A 23,493-nucleotide genomic window follows, 5' to 3' on the forward strand; every position below is an offset into this window, starting at 1 on the left:
GCTTTACAAAGCACGAAAGTTCGGGTCCCCATTGACTTCCATTATGTTCGGAGTTCGGCTCGAACACCCGAACATCGCGACCATGTTCGGCCCGAACCCGAACATCTAGATGTTCGCCCAACACTACACGTGACCCGTTCGGCCAATCACAGCGCTAGCCCAACACTACCTATCACCACTGCTTTACTAGAGAACAAATTTTCTCTACTTTTCCTGGACAATCGTCATTTGAAAGCCATACAAATGAGCACATCACTCATGGATGGTAAATCACTTTCTGATGTTGATGTGTTTATTGAAAACTAAGAAGGTCAGAGACATAGTCACTTAGAAGGATTTTATGGAAATTTCCAAGGTGACACACCATTCATTTTCTTGTTTTCTCTTAAATTTTCTTCTCAATAAAGGCAATAAGGAGTGAAAGAGTAATGGTAAACTTTCATTTGTACCAGCTTTCTAGGTTCAATAATTGTTAGTTCGCTTTTAATCTATTTCTGTTTGCAAGCCATGATGAACAGGATACCACCATAATCAATTAAAGGACTCTCAGATGTCCTTGGAGTATCTTCACATTGGAGAATGGTCATTCCTTCTCTCACGAGGGCATCTCTAGCAAATTTTTCATCATATGTAAAATAATGGAACTTGTGCTCTCCAACTGTGTAATAAGAGGCATTTGTTAGTCCCAATAAGATCAGGTGTCCTCCAGGCTTTAAAAGCTTTAAGATCTTTCTCAAGTTTCTCATGTAGTCATCTTGAGTTTTGCAGATCTTATCTAGCAACCAAGTGGTGATGACACAGTCGGCCTGAGGAACCCCTACAAGATATGTTAGAGCGTCTGACTCTATGTCAAATTTCACAACATGCGTAATGGTGGACTTCAGCTTCATCTCTTTTGCCTCACATTGGTCACTGAAAACAGACAAGATTTTTTTTTTATTAAAACTGAAGTTTACATATGACAGAGATTCTACCCTGCCATATAAAAACATAGGAAATCTCTATTAAATTCAAAGGTACTTCCACAAAAACTCACCTTCTTCCTTCTAAGTTGGTAACATGTGCAGTCGTGTGTCCCCAGCAGAAAGCTCCGGTACGATCATCATGCCATCTCATTATCTCCATTATGCTCTTCTCATTGGTCCTCATCAGAATGATCTCTTGGAAGAATTCACAGGCAGAATAGAGGTGATGAATTTGTGCGCCACCACTGATGTCAATTAAGAGCTTTCCAGTCATGTGACCTGCAGGAGAAACACAGCATATGAAAGGAGATGTTTAGCGCACATACAAACATGATACTTATTCTAGTGTTAAATTTGAATTTTGTATAATCTTAATTCTGCAACAAAAATTTTCAATTTGATCAAAAACATTCAAGAAGCTTTTGAGAAAATCAATTTTAAAATAATTTTTTTTTTAATTTGGTAAAATTACATTTTTCTGTGGTAAACTTTAACCCCTTAACCGGTTCAGCGCCGCAGTGCCGAAAATCTCATGCATCCGAGCAACGTTCACCTCCCATTCATTCGGCTATAACTTTATTGCTACTTATCACAATGAATTGATCTATATCTTGTTTTTTCCGCCACTAATTAGGCTTTCTTTGGGTAGTACATTTTGCTAAGAATAATTTTTTTCTAAATCCATTTTAACAGGAAGATTAAGAAAGAAATGAAAAAAATTCATTATTTCTCAGTTTTTGGCCATTATAGTTTGAAATTAATATACGCTACCGTAATTAAAACCCATGTATTTTATTTGCCCATCTGTTCCATTAATTACACTATTTAAACGATGTCCCTATCACAATTTATGGTGCCGATATTTCATTTAGAAATAAAGGTGCATTTTTTCAATTTGCGTGCATCACTATTTATAAGCTTATAATTTTAAATAATATAATAACATACTCTCTTGACATGTATATTTAAAAAGTTTAGACCCTTGGGTAACTATTTATGTTGTTGTTGTTTTTTTTTTTTAATTGTATTTTTTTATTTTTTTTTTTAATAAAAAATGTATGTGGGTAATTTTTCGTGTGGGAGGGAAACTGCTTATTTTACATGTAAAATAAGCAAATTCTTTAATTAAAAATGTATGTGGGTGCAGTTTACTATTTGGCCACAAGATGGCCACAGTGAGAAAAGTCCTGGATGCGAACGATCTCGCATCCAGGAACCAAAATTCAGAGGAGTTGTTTCCTGGGGGGCAGAAATACCACGCTCTCTGGATAGAAGGCGTCGGTATTTCTGCGGGGAAGTTAGATCGGTGAATGGGAATTATATTCCCATTCACTGATCGGGGGGCTAGCGGCGGGCGGCGGGTGCGCGCGCGGGCGCACGCCCGATCGCGCACACCACGCATTGAAAGAAGCAGTGCCGAACTGGTTAATTGCCAAGTATGTTGCAGTTATGTTGTGTTTGTGGCTGTTTCAGGCTGCATTAAACACACCTCCCATGATCACACACATCCATGGCACCTCCCCTTTCTGAGCTTAAAGAGAACCAGAGATGAAGCACCCTCTTATATTTTACCTTATAAATCAGTGGGAACATGACAGTAAACACCTAATCTGCTCTTTGTTTCATTGTTCTCTGTTTATTCTGACTGTTATCACCTCTGATAAGAATCCCCGACTGAGCACTCAGTCTGGCTTTGCTTCTGAAAGGTTATAGCTGAGTCTGTCTTCTCTGTTTCAAGCCCAAGCCTGCCCCCTTGTGGCTCTGCTATAATGACTCAGCTATAATTATTCCCTGCAAAGCCAGACTGAATGTTCAGTCCGGGATTCTTATCGCAGCTGATAACAGACACTTTTAGCAGTGAGGATGAAACAGAGAGCATGGCAAGTGTTTTCTCTAATGTTCTTACTGATATATGTGGTAAAATACACAAGGGTGCTTCGTCTCTGGTTCCCTTTAAATAATTATTAGAATCTAGATACAGTAGAATAGTAATTGTATAGAATACATATATATATATATATATATATATATATATATATATATATATATATATATATATAAAATCAGACATACGTGTGTGTGCGTGTGCGCGCGCGTGCAATCATCACTTGAAAACAGGCATAGTCTTAGTTGGCCAACATCGCTACGCTGGAACTACGCGTAGTTTTATGCAATTACGCTTTGCCAAACTACGGCTGCGCAATCAAATATTCACTTCCTATGCATTTCGTAGATTATGCGTTAAAATACACAATTACGCGTAGTGCGAAGTGTAGTATATGCGGACGCTTATTCCCTTATGCGGAAAAATTTCTGCACTAATTCCTCTTTAAATGCTTATGCCGGGAACACATCTATGCGTACATTCCCCTTTGGGTGCGTACATTCCCTTTGCGTAATTATGTACGCAGAAAATTGTACGCGGAAAAATAGACGCGATTAACACATTCGTAGTTCACTTCGCAATACACATGTTAGCTACACGTAGCGGGCGTAAACTACGCATAGCGGTACTTCGCTACCCGTAAATGCGTAAGTGTAGTTTTGAAACCTCACCTACGAACTATGATGCGTAGATGCGAACTACGACACGTAAATTTGCACTGGCGTAGTTTCAGAAAAATAAAAAAAAGTCTGCCATTCTCACGTGGAAAAATAGACGCGATTAACACATTAGTACTTCACTTCGCAATACACATGTGTAGCGGGCGTAAGCTATGTGTATCGGTACTTCACTATGCGTAAAAGTGTAGTTTTGAAACTTCGTCAACGAACCACGATGCGTAGATGCGAACTACGACATGTAAATTTGCACTGCCGTAGTTTCTGCTCATCCCTGCTTGAAACCACCTTGACTGACGTCTTCAACAAAATCAGGTATACAGATCCCTTACTACCTGGGATGATATGTTCTGAGGGTCTCACATCCCCCCTTCACACCTAGATGGAACCACAAACAGCCAATCAGATTTCACCCATTCATGTCAATGAGAAAAAAGTCCCCAAACTTGCCACAGTTTTCTTTACTTTAACTCCATCTATAACTCCATCTTCAACTTCACCTCCACTATAACTTCCATTACTCCATCCTTTCTGGAATAACATCTCAGCTTTCCTACTGACCAATCAGGAATCCACAAGAGAGTGTTGGATCAAAAAAAATGCAATGCAGAAAATGTTTCTTTTCTTTTACAAATGAACAACCCGGAAGCTCCTAGACATAACCAGGTAAGTGAAATGTAACCGTACACTGTAAGTTCCAATTCTTGTAAAATGACTCTATATAAACCTTCAGTTTCTCTATCTTTCCATGGGTTTTTATATTTTCTGCCAGATACTGCAGAATACTATGCAGGTAAGTGTATATTTTACAAGAATGCACTTAATCAGTGGCGTCCCTACAATAGAGCGCAGGGGGGCGGGGCGCACCGGGTGTCAGACACCCAGGGGGGTGTCGCCACGACCCCCCACAGCAGCACAATCGGAGGGGGAAGCAGGGCTAGAAGGAGAGGCTGTGGAGGCAGCGGTGGGGAGGGGGGAAATATCCCCCCCCTCCCTCACCTGGGACCCCTCCTTCTGCCTCTCTCTCCCCCTCCAGGAAAGCGGCGATAAGTGCGGGGCGGCCGGAGGCAGGGCCGCGCCTGGGCGAGTGCTGTGGTGTGGGTGCATTGCACCCAGGCGCCGGGCTGTGCTTGCCCCCAGTCTGGTCTTCACCGGTGCCCTCTGCCTCCCCCTCGGTCGCCGCTCTCTCCCCCTGGCCGCCTGCAGCATCAGACCTCATCAGCGGGCGACCAGATAGACGGGCGCCGGCGCTAGGACCTAGCGGACACCGCTCATGCGGAAGTGACATCACTTCCGCATAGCGGTGCGCCCGCCGCCCGCTCTAAGGTCGGGTCGTCCACTGATAGAGAGGTCTGCTGCTGCTGGAAGGTGAGGGGTCCCTGTCACTCACCCTCTACCTAGCCTGGGGGCACCTGTCACTCACTGGGGTCCCTGTCACTCACTACCTACCTAGCCTGGGGGCACCTGTCACTCACTGGGGGTCCCTGTCACTCACTACCTACCTAGCCTGGGGGCACCTGTCACTCACTGGGGGCACCTGTCACTCACTACCTACCTAGCCTGGGGGCACCTGTCACTCACTGGGGGTCCCTGTCACCCACTACCTACCTAGCCTGGGGGCACCTGTCACTCACTGGGGGCACCTGTCACTCACTACCTACCTAGCCTGGGGGCACCTGTCACTCACTGGGGGTCCCTGTCACTCACTACCTACCTAGCCTGGGGGCACCTGTCACTCACTGGGGGCACCTGTCACTCACTACCTACCTAGCCTGGGGGCACCTGTCACCCACTACCTACCTAGCCTGGGGGCACCTGTCACTCACTGGGGGCACCTGTCTCTCACTACCTACCTAGCCTGGGGGCACCTGTCACTCACTGGGGGTCCCTGTCACTCACTACTTACCTAGCCTGGGGGCACCTGTCACTCACTGGGGGTCCCTGTCACTCACTACCTACCTAGCCTGGGGGCACCTGTCACTCACTGGGGGTCCCTGTCACTCACTACCTACCTAGCCTGGGGGCACCTGTCACTTACTGGGGGTCCCTGTCACCCACTACCTACCTAGCCTGGGGGCACCTGTCACTCACTGGGGGTCCCTGTCACTCACTACCTACCTAGCATGGGGGCACCTGTCACTCACTGGGGGTCCCTGTCACTCACTACCTACCTAGCCTGGGGGTCCCTGTCACTCACTACCTACCTAGCCTGGGGGCACCTGTCACTTACTGGGGGTCCCTGTCACCCACTACCTACCTAGCCTGGGGGCACCTGTCACTCACTGGGGGTCCCTGTCACTCACTACCTACCTAGCCTGGGGGCACCTGTCACTTACTGGGGGTCCCTGTCACTCACTACCTACCTAGCCTGGGGGCACCTGTCACTCACTACCTACCTAGCCTGGGGGCACCTGTCACTCACTGGGGGTCCCTGTCACTCACTACCTACCTAGCCTGGGGGCACCTGTAACTCACTGGGGGCACCTGTCACTCACTACCTACCTAGCCTGGGGGCACCTGTCACTCACTGGGAGTCCCTGCCACTCACTACCTACCTAGCCTGGGGGCACCTGTCACTCACTGGGGGCACCTGTCACTCACTACCTACCTAGCCTGGGGGCACCTGTCACTCACTGCCTAGCTAGCCTGGGGGCACCTGTCACTCACTGGGGGTCCCTGTCACTCTCTACCTAGCTAGCCTGGGGGCACCTGTCACTCACTGGGGGGTCCCTGTCACTCACTACCTACCTAGCCTGGGGGCACCTGTCACTCACTGGGGGTCCCTGTCACTCACTACCTAGCTAGCCTGGGGGCACCTGTCACTCACTGGGGGTCCCTGTCACTCACTACCTAGCTAGCCTGGGGGCACCTGTCACTCACTGGGGGGTCCCTGTCACTCACTACCTAGCTAGCCTGGGGGCACCTGTCACTCACTGGGGGGTCCCTGTCACTCACTACCTACCTAGCCTGGGGGCACCTGTCACTCACTACCTAAAGGGCTCCCTGTCACTCACTACCTAAAGGGCTCCCTGTCACTCACTACCTAAAGGGGGTCCCTGTCACTCACTACCTAAAGGGGGTCCAGGCTGGCTACATATACTGGGGACACTGGCTGTTTGTCATTATGTGCATTTACTGGTGAAAAGCTGTCTCTTATTATGTGCATTTGCTGGTGAAAAGCTGTCTCTTATTATGTGCATTTACTGGTGAAAAACGGTTTCTTATTATGTGCATTTACTGGTGAAAAGCGGTTTCTTATTATGTGCATTTACTGGTGAAAAGTGGTCTCTTATTATGTGCATTTACTGGTGAAAAGCGTTTTCTTATTATGTGCATTTACTGGTGAAAAGCGGTCTCTTATTATGTGCATTTACTGGTGAAAAGCGGTCTCTTATTATGTGCATTTACTGGTGAAAAGCGGTCTCCTATTATGTGCATTTACTGGTGAAAAGCGGTCTCTTATTATGTGCATTTACTGGTGAAAAGCGGTCTCCTATTATGTGCATTTACTGGTGAAAAGCGGTCTCTTATTATGTGCATTTACTGGTGAAAAGCGGCTTCTTATTATGCGCATTTACTGGTGAAAGGCTGTCTGTCATTACGTGCATTTACTGGTGAAACGCTGTCTCTTATGTGCATTTAGTGGGGAAATTTTGTCAGTAAAAATAATCTTTTGTCCGTAAATTTTTAGGTATTTGTCAGTAAAAAATAACGTGAAAGGTTGGCAACACTGGCAGGCTGTGTGGCGCAACGGGAAAGATACAGGCAGCCCACCTCACACTTGGGCTTGGCGGGGGGAGGAGCCGACGATAGCGAGCGAGAGTAGGGTGGCCGCAGGCAGCCATAAATACGCAGTGTGTGACTGTGTCGCACTCGCAGAGCCTCTCAGCCTGAATCAGTCCAGAGACTCGCAGGCAGCCAAAGCCAGCCAGGAGCAAGCCCATGGAAGAGGGGTAGGAATGGAGTATCGCATGCATGCGTAAAGAGGTGGAAGGTGTGGGTGTGATGAGGCAGGACATGGGTGTGGTTATGTGGTTGGGCGCGGTTAATTTAACCACTCCCATAGGCGCCAGAGAAAATCTTGCACCCAGGTGCCAGGCACCCCAGGCTCTCACCCCTGGGCGTATGGACAATTACTTACTTGATTTCCGCGTTCCAAGCGTGGAGCGCAGCGTCATGATGACGTTACAGGTCTCCGTCTTCAATGCCGCCCACTGTGCTTCCTGATTAGCGGAAGCACAGTGGGCGGCATTGGAGGCGGAGACCTGTAACGTCATGACACTTGGATCTCCCCACCACTACCTCCACAGCCCCTCCATCTAGCCCTGCTTCCCCCTCCTGGGGCACCTACACAGGGGGCAACTATACTAGCTTACTGGGGGCAACTATACTAGCCATACTGGGGGCAACTATACCAGCTATACTGGGGGCAACTATACTAGCCATACTGGGGGCAACTATACTAGCCATACTGGGGGCAACTATACTAGCCATACTGGGGGCAACTATACTAGCTTACTGGGGGCAACTATACTAGCCATACTGGGGGCAACTAAACTATACCAGCTATACTGGGGGCAACTAAACTATACTAGCTATACTGGGGGCAACCAAACTATACTAGCTATACTGGCTGGGGCAACTATACTAGCTATACTGGGGGCAGCTATCCTGGCTGGGGGGCAACTATACTAGCTATACTGGCTGGGGGCAACTATACTAGCTGTACTGGCTGGGGGCAACTATACTAGCTGTACTGGCTGGGGGCAACTATACTAGCTATACTGTCTGGGGGCAACTACACTAGCTATACTGGCTGGGGCGACCATACTAGCTATACTGGGACAACTATACTAACTTCATTGGGGGCAACTAGCTACACTGGGGGCAACTGTACTAGCTATACTGGGGGCAGCTATACTGGGGGCAACTATATTACCTACACTAAGGGCAACTATACTAGGTATTTTGGGGGCAACTATACTAGCTATACTGGGGCCGCTATTCTGGAGGGGGAAGAGAGAGGCAGAAGGAGGGGTCCCAGGTGAGGGAGGGGGGGATATGTCCCCCCTCCCCACCGCTGCCTCTACAGCTCCTCCATCTAGCCCTGCTTCCCCCTCCTGGGGGTACAGCCTCCATATCACTCCTATCCCGGGTTCACTTTAAATTAGTTAGCTCCGCCCTCATCTGGTCATGGCCATGCCCATTTTCCACCACAGCGCGCTTTGCGCGCCGCAATTTATAGCCACGCCCATTTTTTTTTTGGGGGGGGGGGGGTGTCTTTTAATACCCAGCACCGGGTGTCAAATGCCCTAGGTACGCCACTGCACTTAATTCCTTTGGTTTAATATTGTGCACCCTTAATAAAACCTTCTACTGTTATCGGTATCAACATATTATGAGCACTACACAGTCATGTAGCAGGTAAGTTCCTCTATTATACTATGGAGTAACCAAGCAACTCGGGGTGACGCAAGGGGCGTAGCAATAGGGGGTGCAGAGGTTGCGACCGCATAAGGGCCCTTGGGCCAGAGGGGCCTCCAAGGGCCCTCCTTCAGCTACAGTATAAGCTCTCTATTGGTCCTGTGCTCATAATAATCAGTTTTATAGATACTTTGAATTGTGGTAATCATTAACAAAGTGCTCACCCATTCCCTTCTTGCACCTCTGACACTGTAGTTGCCTTTAGCAGGTTTTGGTGCGCCGTATCAATGGTTATGTATAGGCTCACAACTCCTTAGCTACGCCACTGCCTCCAGCTGCAGCATCTTCAGCCACTGTATCCTCTGCTGCCCTTGCACCTTCACAGCCACCCTTCTCCACTCCGCCTATCACCTTGAGCAGTTCCTGCTCCTCTGCCCACAGCAGCCAGGTGTCCGTTGTCCAATAAGGAAATATTTGAGTGGAAGAGGCCAATGTCTGCCAGTCACCTCCTGCTGCCTGCCCAAAGACTAAGTCAGTCCCCACACAACATCTCTGCCTGCAGGCCGCTTGACTGCTTTATCCGCCACCACCAACAGGGCCCAGGACTCCAGGTGCATTCCTGAATTTTTAAGGCCACTACCAAAAAGAATATATATTTCTGGTACGTGTACATGCTTGCCTAATTTTTCTGGCTGCACTGCGGCTGCAACAACAAAACAAAAGGCATGTGCATGTGTCAATTCCCCTTCGTGATTGTTACCTTTCCGCGGTGAACTAGTGGAGAGAGATGCCACAAGGTACAGCTTCCATCCATCCATCCATACTATCCTGATGTGGAAGGCTAACATGCTACTACCGTCTTTCCCCGAATATAAGACACTGTCTTATATTCTTTTTGGGGAGGAAATGTCTGCTAGGGCTTATTTTCGGGGGTGGGAGGGGCTAGACGCTGTGTGTATGGGCAGGTGCGTGGTCTCTTACCGCACCTCCCTTGTGGCTGCGTCCCCCTCCGTTCCTGGTAATTCCTCCGGTGGCGGCGGCATAGTAATCCATCTGTGAGGGCGCCCTGTGACCCTCACGCAGTACGCTAGGCCGGCTCTGCGCTGGCGCTCTCTTCCTGTCATCATGTGCGCCCGGCAGATGCGTCCCAGGCGCACACTGATTAATCAATGTGCGCCTGGGACGCATCTGCCGGGCGCACATGATGACAGGAAGAGGGCGCCAGCGCAGAGCCGGCCTAGCGTACTGCGTGAGGGTCACAGGGCGCCCTCACAGATGGATTACTATGCCGCCGCCACCGGAGGAATTACCAGGAACGGAGGGGGACGCAGCCACAAGGGAGGTGCGGTAAGAGACCACGCACCTCCCCATACACACAGCGCCCCGCCCCCAGCTAGGCCTTATTTTCGGGGTAGGCCTTATATTTCAAGCATGCTTGAAATATAAGGGAGGCCTTACTTTCGGGGTAGGTCTTACTTTAGGGGAAAGACGGTAAGTAGCAGCAGGTACCTAGTGGAACTAGTGGAGAGAGATGCCACAAGGTACAGCTTCCATTCATCTATCCCAGTGGTGCTCATCCGGATTCCGGATATTCGGGTAACCCGGATATCCAAACTTTTTTCAGCTATCCAACCGGATTCGGATTCCGGATATCTGGGCTGAAATCCGCATAGCACTATGGAAATATTTGGTCGCATACCCGAATATCTGCGTATATCCGACGGATATCCGAATCCGAATACTGTAACTAAGGAGATGACATCATTGAGCCAATCAGAGGGCTCCTCAGCAGAAGCTGAAGCTGTTCAGTGATTAACCCATTCACTATCACTACACTATTGTATTGTTAGGTAGCTAGCTTGATTTCATTCAGTGACAATCAGAGTGTGTGCTGCAGGGCTGCTGCAGGCAGCTGCTATGTGTCTGTGTGTGTGCTGTGCACAGACCAGGCCAGTTTCTGCCTGCTGGCCTGCTAGCCTTAACTGCAGTATAGGTTAGGTTAGGGAATATTATTACTGTGTTATTGTGTAGTTAGTAGTGTAGTACTGCAGTCAATGCTAGTTAGTTGTTAGAGTAGTAGTACTACTGAGCAGGCTTGCTCTCCAGGACTCCCGAATGCGAATTTACCCGAATTATTCGGGTAAATTTCAGCGGTTCCGAAGTTGAAGCCAAAGCCGAATGCGCCGGACCCAAAGCCGAAGGCGGACGAATGTGCGCATTTGAATTGGCCAGATGACGCGTTGGGTTCGGCTTCGGGATTAGGGAGTGACGCGGGCCAATCAGAATTCCTCCAGCCGAGTCCCTGGCAACGCTAGCAACCAATCAGAGGAGAGGAGCCTGGCCCTCCCCTCCTCTATATAAGGCGGCGGCCATTTTGCGGAGCTACACACTTGTGTGACTGAGCTGGTACTGAGAGCATCTCCAGTGCTGTGCTGCGTGTCTGATCAAGTGTATTCTGTGCTAAACCTAGCGTTTTGCTTCCTAAACACCTCCTAAACACATACATTGTACTGTTATATAGATAGTAATTTGATTGTTTGTAGTCAGCTAGTGTGTACTGTATACTGTGCTAGGCTAGTGTTAGTCTGTGTGCAGGCTAGGCCTGCTTGCCTAGGGCAGCCTTAGCCTACTACTAGCTTAGGTAGGTTAGGGATTCTAGTTAGTTGTGTACTATAGTAGTTTAGTTAAATTGTACTGCTGCTGTTTGCTGTAGTCTGTTAGTTTATAGCTTCAGTACTGTTAGTTAATACTAGTTAGTTACTGATTGACTGTGTACAGGCCAGCATCCCTTGTTGTCACCTGCTGTGTGACTGACATTTGCCGGCGCACCCTATTGATTGCGTCTGACTGTGTGTGACCGACCGACTGTAATTGGTCACCCACTGTCTGGCAGTTAGTTAAATTGTTTACTGTTTAGTACAGCAGGCATTTAATAGTTACTACCTGCGCGTACAACCGTACTACTACTAGGTAGGTGGTAGTCTCTCTTCCACTACTACTACCACCCACCCACCCCTTCATTTATTTTTTTTCATTTGTTACTGTGTGATTTATTACCTTTCTGTAGTAAATTGTTACATTCGCAGGCCAGCATCCCTTGTTGTCACCTGCTGTGACTGTCATTTGCCGGCGCACCCTATTGATTGCGTCTGACCATGTGTGACCGACCGTAATTGTCACCCACTGTCACACGAGTTAGTACTGTAGAGACTCACTGTTAGTAGTAGTAGTACTACTACTACTATTACTACTACTACTACTACTACTACTACTACTACTACTACTACTACTACTACTACTACTACTACTACTACTACTACTACTTAAAAAAAAATCATTTTTTGTTGACACTTACCACCAGTCAGTCACTCACCACCACCACCAACCCAGACTTTATTAAAGTTTACACCCTTTCCCGACGTTTTCTACACATTTGTTTATACGTATATAAGTGCAAAATGACTGGCAGAGGTAGAGGACGAGGCACCACCAGGAGAGGCAGCGCCATTGCAGCAGCCACTGCCAGCAGCAGCAGGTCTGTGACTGGTCCGCCGCCAGCCACTGACCGCAGAGTTGTGGAGGAGGGAGCAGAGGCGCAACAGCAGCGCGTTGCGCCCATCTTTCAGACGGGTTGTCGCCCCCCGCCCATTAAGGAGAGTCAGGCGCAGGCTGTGGTGGAACTGATGGTGGAGTAGGAAGCCACCGTTTCCAGCCAGGCCTCCAGCAGCAGCGAGAGCAGTGCCACCATCACCAGCACTCCGGTCCGCAGCAGGCCTCCACCACCGCTTGAGGTCACGGTGAGCCCATTGATCAGCCTGACCTCAATGAGCTCGGTCTTCACCCCAGTGACTGCAGCCATGTACAGGGATGTTGTGGAGAAGTTTGAGCAGGAGATATTGGGGACATCGTCATGCAAGGAGGAGGAGGAGAAGTTGGAGGTGGAGCAGTTTTTTGTTGGCGCTGAGGGGGAGGGGCGTGATGCAGGGGATTTTGGGCCACTGGATGTGGTTGAGGCGGGCTCAGAGGACATGTCTGGGGATGATGATGACGTGCTGGATCCTCCCTATGTGCCACCACTAGTACCACCAGCACACTTGCTTGAAGGCAGCTCGTCATCGGAGGAGGAGGTGTCTCTGGTGCAGAGGCATGGCAGCAGCAAGGCGGCAAGCACAGGGCGTGGAAGGCAGGAGCCACAGCCTGCTGCTTCAGCTGCTACCACCACCCACAGCAAACCTCCAACCAAACCAAAAAAGGCACAAGCCTCAAAGGCCACCAAAAAACCCCAGCCCTCAAGCTCAAAGGGCAGGTTGAAGTCCCCAGTCTGGCGGTTCTTCACTAAGTGCACAGAGGACCCGACCCATGCAATTTGCAACAGTTGCAAGGTCAGTCTCAGCAGAGGTCGCGATCTCCTCAAGCTGAGTACCTCGTGCCTGTCGACACACTTAGAGACCAGGCATATTGAGGATTTTTGTGAGTATGAGAAGCTGATGCAAAGTGGTGCAGGCAGTGGTCAGAGCCAGAGAGCCACTGCACAGGTTTCAGCAGCAGCAGCAGCAGCAGCAGCATCCCACCCAGCAGCAGCAGCAGGAGCACAGCAGCAGACAACTCACTTCCCCCCCCCCCCCCCCCCGGGCAGCCAGTCCTCAGTTGCCTCATCAGCTCCCTGCACAGAGGCCTCCTCATCCTCCCGCGCAGGCAAACGCTGCCAGACCCTGCTCAGCGAGTCCTTTCCCGGTGTGACCAAGGTGTTGCCTCCTGCTCACAGGCGCATCCGGGTGCTGAACGGGTTGCTTGCCCGGGCCATGTGCTCCCAGCTCCTGCCATATTCCTTCATGCAGGAGGGGAGTGACATGAGAGCGCTGCTGCATTTTGGGATCCCGAAGTGGCAAGTCCCCTGCTGCCACTACTTCTCCCGCACGGCGATCCCAGCACTGCACCAGTTTGCCATGGCGAACGTGGGCTGCGCACTCGATCACGCTGTGAGTGCGCGGATCCACATAACCATGGATTCATGGAGCAGCCGTTTTTGGGATAGAATGCTATCTGTCCTTTACGGCACACTGGGTCAACCTGGTGGAAAGTCTGAGCAAGGAAGCAGCAGGTCCAACCTCGGGCGCATCATCAGCAGCAGCAGCAGCGGCACCAGTCGCCCACTATGTGGTGCCACCACGCGGGGTCAGGGGAGAAGCAGCAGCTCCTGCCGCCAAGCGACAACACAACAGCAGCGTGAAGGCCCGCCACTGCCAAGCGCTGCTGGAGATGGTGAGCCTGGGGAAGAACAGTCTGACATCAGCCAATGTGCTCCGCTACCTGAGGGAGCAGGAGAAGATGTGGCTGACCCCCAGAGGCCTCCGAGTCAGATTGATGGTGTCCAACAATGCCGCCAACCTGGCTGCCATCAGCAGGGGACACTTATCCCACATCCCCTGCTTGGCCCACGTCCTGAACCTGGTGGTGCAGAAGTTCCTGCGCACCTACCAGGTGATGGAGGAGCTGTTGGAAGCGGGGCGGAAAATTGTGCGTACTTTCCGCCGCTCAGCTGCTGCTGCATCAAAGCTGGCAGAGATCCAGCAGCGCGAGGGCCTGCCACCACAGCGCCTTGTCGATTTGCTGGAACTCCACCCTGGCGATGTTGGAGCAGCTGGTTGAGAAGAGGAGGGCTGTCAACCAGTACATCATGGAGGCCACTCTGGAAGGCAACACCAAACTCCAGCTCCTCACCAACGCACAGTGGGGGCAGATGCAGCAGGTCTGTTTGGTGTTGGCTCCCTTGCAGCAGGGAACCAACCTGGTGAGCCAGGAGCGGGCATCCCTCTGCCAGTGGGTGCCCTTTGTTTGTCTGCTGGACAGGGCTCTTGGCGATTTGGTGGATTTGGGTGAGGAGGCCCGGAACCACCTGGAACAGCAGCCGCCTGCGCAGTCCACTGCTGTGCAGGAATTTGAATCCCTGGAGGAGGATGAGGAGGAGTTGCAGGTGCTGGACGTCGCTGCTGAGGGGGAACAGCGGAGCGCAGCAGCAGTGGTGCGAGGGTGGAGAGAGGAGGAAGAGGCTCAGGAGCCAGAGTAGGACGCTGACCCTGATGTCTCTGTGTCATGGACCACCCTGTTCCCCATGGCAGCGCACATGCTGCGTTGCCTGCGCACACACCCCAGGGTGAAGCAGATGCAAGCGAGGGAGGACGCCTGCATCAGCATGATCCTGGATCCTCGGCTGAGGGGGAAGTGGGCTCAGTTTCTGTCTGCTAGAGGACGTGAGCAGCGCACAAGCGAGTTGCAGCAGCTCCTTGTTTGGCGACTGGAGGAAGCCTTCCCCCAGGCTTCCACCCCCTCTGTCCCTGTCCAGCCAGCACAGCAGCCGGTGCCTGCGGCCAGCAGCAGCAGCGTCAGGTGCCCAGGAGACCTGCTGTCATTGATGCAGGCGCTCTAAATGACGGTAGAGCAGCCGAGAGAGGAGGTGCGTGCAGCAGCCACCTCCTCTGAAAGCCCCAGCCAGCGCATGACCCAGATGGTGGTTGAGTACATGGGGTCCTTCAGTGGGCTTGACACCGGCAGCGTGGACCCCATGGAGTACTGGGTGGAGCGGTTGCACATCTGGAGTGAGCTGGCGCAGTATGCCCTGAAAGTCCTGTCTTGCCCCCCTTCCAGCGTGCTGTCCGAGAGGTGCTTCAGTGCGGCCGGTGGCGTGGTCACCGAGAAGCGCTCTCGTCTGTCCACAGAGGGAGTGGACAGACTGACATTTTTGAAGATCAACCAGGCCTGGATTGAAGGCACGTTCCTAGCACCTACTGTCGGTGAGAGGAGGACATGAGGTGCCTGGGAATCATTCTTTGACAACATAAACCTTCATTCCCGGGGTCCTGATAATTTGGCCTGGTGTTTCTTCACTTGCTGTGGTAGGAACGCTGGCTACCATGGCCCGTGACATGCCTGCTGCTGCCACACGTCACTCCTCTTCCTGCTGCTGTTGCTGATGTATTTATATATTTATGAATTTACTGATTTATTTATGAATTTATTTATTTGTGTATTTATTTATTTATTGTATTTATACAGTGCCAACATATTACGAAGCGCTGATTTTCATCCTCCTGCTGTTCACCACACAATGCATGCCTGCTGCTGCCACACGTCACTCCTCTTCCTGCTGCTGTAATTATCCTGCTGTCTGTGCTCCCACCGCCAGGGTCCACAGAATACATTGCCTGCTGCCATTCGGAACTCCTCCTCCTGCTGAGTTTATCCTCCTGCCTGTCTGTGTTCCCACGCCAGGGTCCACAGAATTATGCGCTGCTGCCATGCACCACTAGCTATTACGCCACTAAAATAGCTATACTGTTGTATAAAAAAAAATGTCTGAGGTGTCTGGGTTGAAAACTGTGCTGTCCCAGTTGTGCATTGGGCAAAATGTGGGCTGTACGACTGCTGTCCGGAACCTCCTCCTGCTCTTTGGTGTTTATTTTCAGCCATGGTACCAACGCTAGGTACCATTGGCCTGTGACATTGCCTGCTGCCATACGTCACTCCTCCTGTTCCTCCTCCTCCTCCTCCTCCTCCTGCTGCTGCTGCTATAGTTATCCTCCTGCCTGTCTGTGTTCCCACCGCCAGGGTCCACAGAATTATGCGCTGCTGCCATGCGCCACTAGCTATTACGTCACTACAATAGCTATACTGTTGTATGTAAAAAAAAATTCTGAGGTGTCTGGGTTGAAAACTGTGCTATCCCAGTTGTGCATTGGGCACAATGTGGGCTGCACGACTGCTGTCCGGAACCTCCTCCTGCTCTTTGGTGTTTATTTTCAGCCATGGTACCAACGCTAGGTACCATTGGCCTGTGACATTGCCTGCTGCTATACGTCACTCCTCCTCCTCCTCCTCCTCCTCCTGCTGCTGCTGCTATAGTTATCCTCCTGCCTGTCTGTGTTCCCACTGCCAGGGTCCACAGAATTATGCGCTGCTGCCATGCGCCACTAGCTATTACGCCACTACAATAGCTATACTGTTGTATAAAAAAAAAAATTCGGAGGTGTCTGGGTTGAAAACTGTGCTGTCCCAGTTGTGCATTGGGCACAATGTGGGCTGCACGACTGCTGTCCGGAACCTCCTCCTGCTCTTTGGTGTTTATTTTCAGCCATGGTACCAACACTAGGTACCATTGGCCTGTGACATTGCCTGCTGCTATACGTCACTTCTACTCCTCCTGCTGAGTTTATTCTCCTGCCTGTCTGTGTTCCCACCGCCAGGGTCCACAGAATTATGCACTGCTGCCATGCACCACTAGCTATTACGCCACTACAATAGCTATACTGTTGTATAAAAAAAAAAATTCTGAGGTGTCTGGGTTGAAAACTGTGCTGTCCCAGTTGTGCATTGGGCACAATGTGGGCTGTACGACTGCTGTCCGGAACCTCCTCCTGCTCTTTGGTGTTTATTTTCAGCCATGGTACCAACGCTAGGTACCATTGGCCTGTGACATTGCCTGCTGCCATACGTCACTCCTCCTCCTCCTCCTCCTCCTCCTCCTGCTGCTGCTGCTATAGTTATCCTCCTGCCTGTCTGTGTTCCCACCGCCAGGGTCCACAGAATTATGCGCTGCTGCCATGCGCCACTAGCTATTACGTCACTACAATAGCTATACTGTTGTATATAAAAAAAAGTTGTGAGGTGTCTGGGTTGAAAACTGTGCTATCCCAGTTGTGCATTGGGCACAATGTGGGCTGCACGACTGCTGTCCGGAACCTCCTCCTGCTCTTTGCTGTTTATTTTCAGCCATGGTACCAACGCTAGGTACCATTGGCCTGTGACATTGCCTGCTGCTATACGTCACTCCTCCTCCTCCTCCTCCTCCTCCTGCTGCTGCTGCTGCTGCTATAGTTATCCTCCTGCCTGTCTGTCTTCCCACTGCCAGGGTCCACAGAATTATGCGCTGCTGTCATGCGCCACTAGCTATTACGCCACTACAATAGCTATACTGTTGTATAAAAAAAAATTCGGAGGTGTCTGGGTTGAAAACTGTGCTGTCCCAGTTGTGCATTGGGCACAATGTGGGCTGCACGACTGCTGTCCGGAACCTCCTCCTGCTCTTTGGTGTTTATTTTCAGCCATGGTACCAACACTAGGTACCATTGGCCTGTGACATTGCCTGCTGCTATACGTCACTTCTACTCCTCCTGCTGAGTTTATCCTCCTGCCTATCTGTGTTCCCACCGCCAGGGTCCACAGAATTATGCACTGCTGCCATGCACCACTAGCTATTACGCCACTACAATAGCTATACTGTTGTATAAAAAAAAATTTCTGAGGTGTCTGGGTTGAAAACTGTGCTGTCCCAGTTGTGCATTGGGCACAATGTGGGCTGCACGACTGCTGTCCGGAACCTCCTCCTGCTCTTTGGTGTTTATTTTCAGCCATGGTACCAACGCTAGGTACCATTGGCCTGTGACATTGCCTGCTGCCATACGTCACTACTCCTCCTTCTGCTGCTGCTGCTGCTGCTATAGTTATCCTCCTGCCTGTCTGTGTTCCCACCGCCAGGGTCCACAGAATTATGCGCACCTGCCATGCACAACTAGCTATTACGCCACTACAATAGCTATGCTGGTGTTGAAGATAACATTTTACAACAGTACAGTTCTGTAAGGGAAAAAACAAAGAATGTTGGTGGTGGACGGTGAAGAAGAAGAATAACCATGTGAAGAAGAAGAAGAAGAAGAAGAATCAGGTGAAGAAGTAGTAGAAGAAGTAGTAGAAGAGGAAGAAGAACCAGGTGAAGAAGAAGAACCAGATGATGAAGAAGAAGTAGAACCAGGTGAAGAAGAAGAAAAAGAAGAACCAGGTGAAGAAGAAGAAGAACCAGTTGAATAAGAAGAAGAAGAACCGGGTGAAGAAGAAGGAGAAGAATCAGGTGAAGAAGAAAAGAGCCAGGTGAAGAAGAAAAGAACCAGGTGAAGAAGATCCAGATGATGTTGACGAAGAATAAGAAGATGAAGAAGAACCAGGTGAACAAGAAGAAGAGAAGAACCAGGTGAAGAAGAAAAAGAGAAAAGCCAGGTGAAGAAGAAGAAGAGAAGAACCAGGTGAAGAAGAAGAAGAAGAGAAGAAGCAGGTGAAGATGAAGAAGAGAAGAACCAGGTGAAGATGAAGAAGAGAAGAACCAGGTGAAGAAGAAGAAGAGAAAAACAAGGTGAAGAAGAACCAGATGATGATGATGAAGAAGGAGAATAAGAAGACGAAGAAGAACCAGGTGAAGAAGAAGATGAAAAAACAATTGAAGATGAACCAGGTGAAGAAGAAGAAGAACTTAAAGAACCAGATGCCAGTGAAGAAGAAGATGTTGAAGATGATAGTAATGAATATGATTAATGACGAGAAACAAAAAGAGGGTAAAACACAAAAAGAACATGGTGAAGAAAAAGATGGAGAGAAAAAAATGAAGACGGTGACGATGAATAAACAAGAAATGCTGAAAGAAAAGTTTTCCATCACATCTTTCTTTTTTTTTAATACTAGACCTATTTACATGTGATTTCCCTTCAAAAAAAAAAAAAAACCCATCCGAATTCGTGAACACAAATTTTTCCCGAATTTTTTTATGCAACCCGAACCGAATTCGAATCCAAACCGAATTCGGCGATCGCATCCGAATCCGAATCCGAATTTTCCGCGGGCCCGAATTCGAATGTACCCTAATTGAATATTGGTACATTCGAGCAACCCTGCTACTGAGTTAGCTTACTACAGAACTGCTGCTGTCCTGCTGAACAGTGCCAGTGTGACGATAAGTGTGCACTAGTGTCTTCTCCTCTGCTGTCTGACTGTCACTCGGCACTTTGCACTCGGCACTTTGCACTTTGCATTTGGCACTTGGCACTTTGTACTTTGCATTTAGCACTTGGCACTTGGCATTTGGCGCTTTGCATTTGGCACTTTGCACTTGGCATTTGGCACTTTGCACTTGGCATTTGGCACTTTGCACTTTGCATTTGGCACTTGGCACTTTGCACTTTGCACTTTGCACTTGGCACGTGGCACTTGGTACATGCCAAGTGCCAAGTGCCAAACGCAAAGTGCCAAGTGCCAAGTGCAAAGTGCCAAATGCAAAGTGCCAAGTGCCACGTGCCACTACCAAGTGCCACGTCCGGCATGCTCCTGGCAGACAATGCACCTGCTGCTGCTGCATTGCCTTGCTCCTGCTGCCTGTGCTGCTCCCACCGCCAGGGTGCCACAGGCCACTGCTGCTGTGTTGATACCAACTATATTGAACCCAAAACACAATTGCTGCGTAATTTTTTGGAGGTGTCTGGGTTGAAAACTGTCATGTCCCAGTTGTACGGTTGGACTTTGAACACAATGTGGGCTGCACTGTTAATTGACAGCCATTTTTTTTTGGGGGGGGGGGAATTTAAGTCCCCACATAATTTTAAAAAAAAAACATGCCTCATTCACCCTAAAAAACATTTTAGCAGCAATTTAAAGGCCACTTCCTGTTTTGCTATCCGGATTTCCGAATCTGCCCAGATACCCCGGATACTGAGGTCTGATATCCGATTCGGATCAGAAAAGTTTGAACTCGGATATCCGATTCGGATCCGGATATCTGGTATCCGGATCCGAATTTAATCCGGATTTTGAAAAGGGGTATCCGAGCACCCCTTATCCATCCATGCTATCCTGATGTGGAAGCTGAAAGGCTACTAAGTAGCAGCGGGTCAGAATGAATTTGTTGGCCCCACACAACAAAACCTGTCACTGAACGGGAACAGCACATGATTTACCTTGTAGTACTTTTGGACGACCATCACTACATAAACATTGCCACCAAGAGGACTGACAGTGTATGTCTTGGGAGTGTCAACTAATGACAACCCTTTGTAGCAGTGCGTTAAACAGTAAGTTTGGTCTGTCAGTGTGAAGCAGTACACTACTTACACTGCCTGATCCATGTCTACACACGAAGATGTTTTAAAGCACTTTATGCCTCCAATTAGGGAATGTAATGTGATTTCTGCCCTTAAAACCCTACTCTGCATCAAATATGTAATTTTCCCCGGGACTTTTGTCATGTCTCCCACTACGCCATGCCCCCCTCCAGGTGTTAGACCCCTTGAAACAACTTTTCCATCACTTTTTGGGCCAGAAATAGTCAGTGTAGGTTTAAAAGTTTGCCTGCCCATTGAAGTCTATGGCGGTCCGCCCCAGTTCGTTGGTTCGCAAACTTTTATGGAAGTTCGCATCCGCGGTCTGCGGACCTAAAATCTGAGGTTTGAGCCATCTCTAGTCAACACAACCTTCTCTGGCAGCGCATGATTTACCTTCACGCCATCCATAATATCCTGATGTGTAAGCTGAAAGGCTACGAAGTAGCAGCGGTTTAGAATGAATTTATGTTGGCCACACCAGCCAGTCAGGCAAGAATTTATGCTGGCCACAGACACAACAAAGCCTGTCACTGAACCAGAACTCCATCATAGTAGATCCATTCCGATCACCATCATATTTTTCCCGGGATGAAAAACTAACGTCCACTGCCCACTCCATTTTGGCACTCCACAATCTTCTCGGGCAGTGCATGATTTACCTTGTAGTACTTCTGGACGGCCATCAAACATTGCCACCGAGAGGACTGACATTTTATGTCCTGAGAGAGTCAACTTATGACAATACTTTGCGGCTGTTTGCGGTGGTGCGTTAAACAGTGAGTTTGGTTTGTCAGTGTGAAGCAGTACACTAATTACACTACCTGATCCATGTATACACACACAAGATGTTTTACACTTACAGCACTTTATGCCTCCAATTTAGGAATGCAATGTGATTTATGCCCTTTAGGATTTGGATTATAACCCTACTCTGCGTCAAATACGTAATTTTCAAAAACACACGATTGGTTCACACGATGGCCAGGGGCCCCTGGCCATCGTGTGAACCAATCATGTGTTTTTAAACGTGTGTTGAATTTAGCATTCAGTATGGAGGCAGTGTTGGTGGGTTTTCTGGATGTGAGAGGTCCAGAGCCTGGGTGTGAGAGGTCCAGGCCCACCTGCACTCCCCTCCAGGTATCACGTGTTGGCCTTGGGGCCCCGGCCAGTGAGAGAGGTCCGAGGCCCCTGGCCATCGTGTGAACCAATCGTGTGTTTTTAAACGTTTTCTTTCAGCTCTAGGACATGGCGGACAGGTGAGCGGTTAGGGAGGGACCCCTGTGGGAGGGATGCCTGCACGGGGCGGTCCTGCTAGCGACACAATCTTGCGATGGCGTCCAACTGAAGCCTCCCACCTGAATGCTAATGGCTGCTAGATGTGGTATGGCAGGTAAAGGGTGTATGACAGTGCATCCTGATTGGCTGACGAGCACCTGCTGACCAATTTCAAATGTAGCTGGATGCATGTACTGCTGTGTTCTATTGCTTGTGTGTGTTAAATACGTAATTTTCCCAGGAAACTGGCAACGCAACTGTGCTGCAATGATAACATGTGATAATAATATTAAGGTAATAATTTATGCTTTCTTTTACCAGCTTATTTGTAACACACTCTTCTAAACATATTAAACATATTAGGTTTTAATATCATGAATCAACTTACCCATGTTAAATGCATTGTGCAGTTTCTTCAAAGGAGATATCAATGCATCTTCCATGAATGGCTTGTCAGGGTCTCCAGAAAAATAGGTTTCCGCAAACATTCTGGAATCATGATCGTGTTTATGGTAGAGCTTGTAGGAGCTGCGGTCCATCTTGTAGGTCAGGCAGAAGACTAGTCACAGCTTTCTCCTCTGTAGTTCTGATAATGAGAAGGACCTGGAGACTCTTACATCCATAAGACTCAGCATCAATTCTGATAATCATGAGAACATCATACATTCAGGATCTGGTCACAAGCACTCAGCTGTATGTGTTATTATTTGATCATATGCTAAAAGTGATTACTCACTTTTTATCAAGAGGTTGTTTTCAGCTTAGGAGACAAAACAGTTTTGACATTTTAGCCTACTCCCAATTGTTCAGTTAGGGCATCTAAGCGAGACACACGCACGCTACACCACACCACACACACAAACACACACACACATACCTGTTAGCAGATACATACCCATTGGTCCAGCACAGGTCATGTAGTAGGAATAATAAGTTCCAGAAAACTAAAACACTGGATGATTATATGAGAATATGGTTATATGAGAGAGCATGAATGATTAGAGAATAAGGAAAATTGAAGAGTGCAAAGTTGTGTACACACCTTTGAGTAATGTCACCCGTCATAGATCAGCAACATCACTGGGCTGGGCTGTAGCAATGGGGGGGGGGGGACGTTGGAGAAATCCATACATGACATTACACACCCACAGGGGGAGTGGCGTGCACAATTAGGTTGGCCATTGCTCTCTTGCGGGGTCCGGGGGCTACTCTACACATGCCTGACTATCAGCTGAGGAACCCATTATTGGCCACCTCGGCTGACTTTAGTCATGCGTGTTTATGCAGCTTAAAAGGAACCTGTACTGAGTAAAATTATTTAAAATAAACACATGAGGTAACTTCAAATGAAT

General features: G+C 49.1%; 1 protein-coding gene across 1 annotated transcript; it reads right to left on the minus strand.

Annotated features, from left to right (window-relative positions):
* Nucleotides 1-274: 274 nt before the first annotated feature.
* LOC137523018 (nicotinamide N-methyltransferase-like) lies at nt 275-22,765 on the minus strand. Its single transcript, XM_068243194.1, has 3 exons — nt 22,530-22,765; nt 1,037-1,244; nt 275-912 (listed from the first exon to the last, which is right to left on the minus strand). The coding sequence occupies exons 1-3, from the start codon at nt 22,678-22,680 to the stop codon at nt 489-491; spliced, it is 783 nt and encodes a 260-aa protein (XP_068099295.1). The 5' UTR covers nt 22,681-22,765; the 3' UTR covers nt 275-488.
* Between the last annotated feature and the right edge of the window lie 728 nt (nt 22,766-23,493).

Source organism: Hyperolius riggenbachi, chromosome 6 (assembly GCF_040937935.1).
Source record: "Hyperolius riggenbachi isolate aHypRig1 chromosome 6, aHypRig1.pri, whole genome shotgun sequence".
NCBI lineage: Eukaryota > Metazoa > Chordata > Amphibia > Anura > Hyperoliidae > Hyperolius > Hyperolius riggenbachi.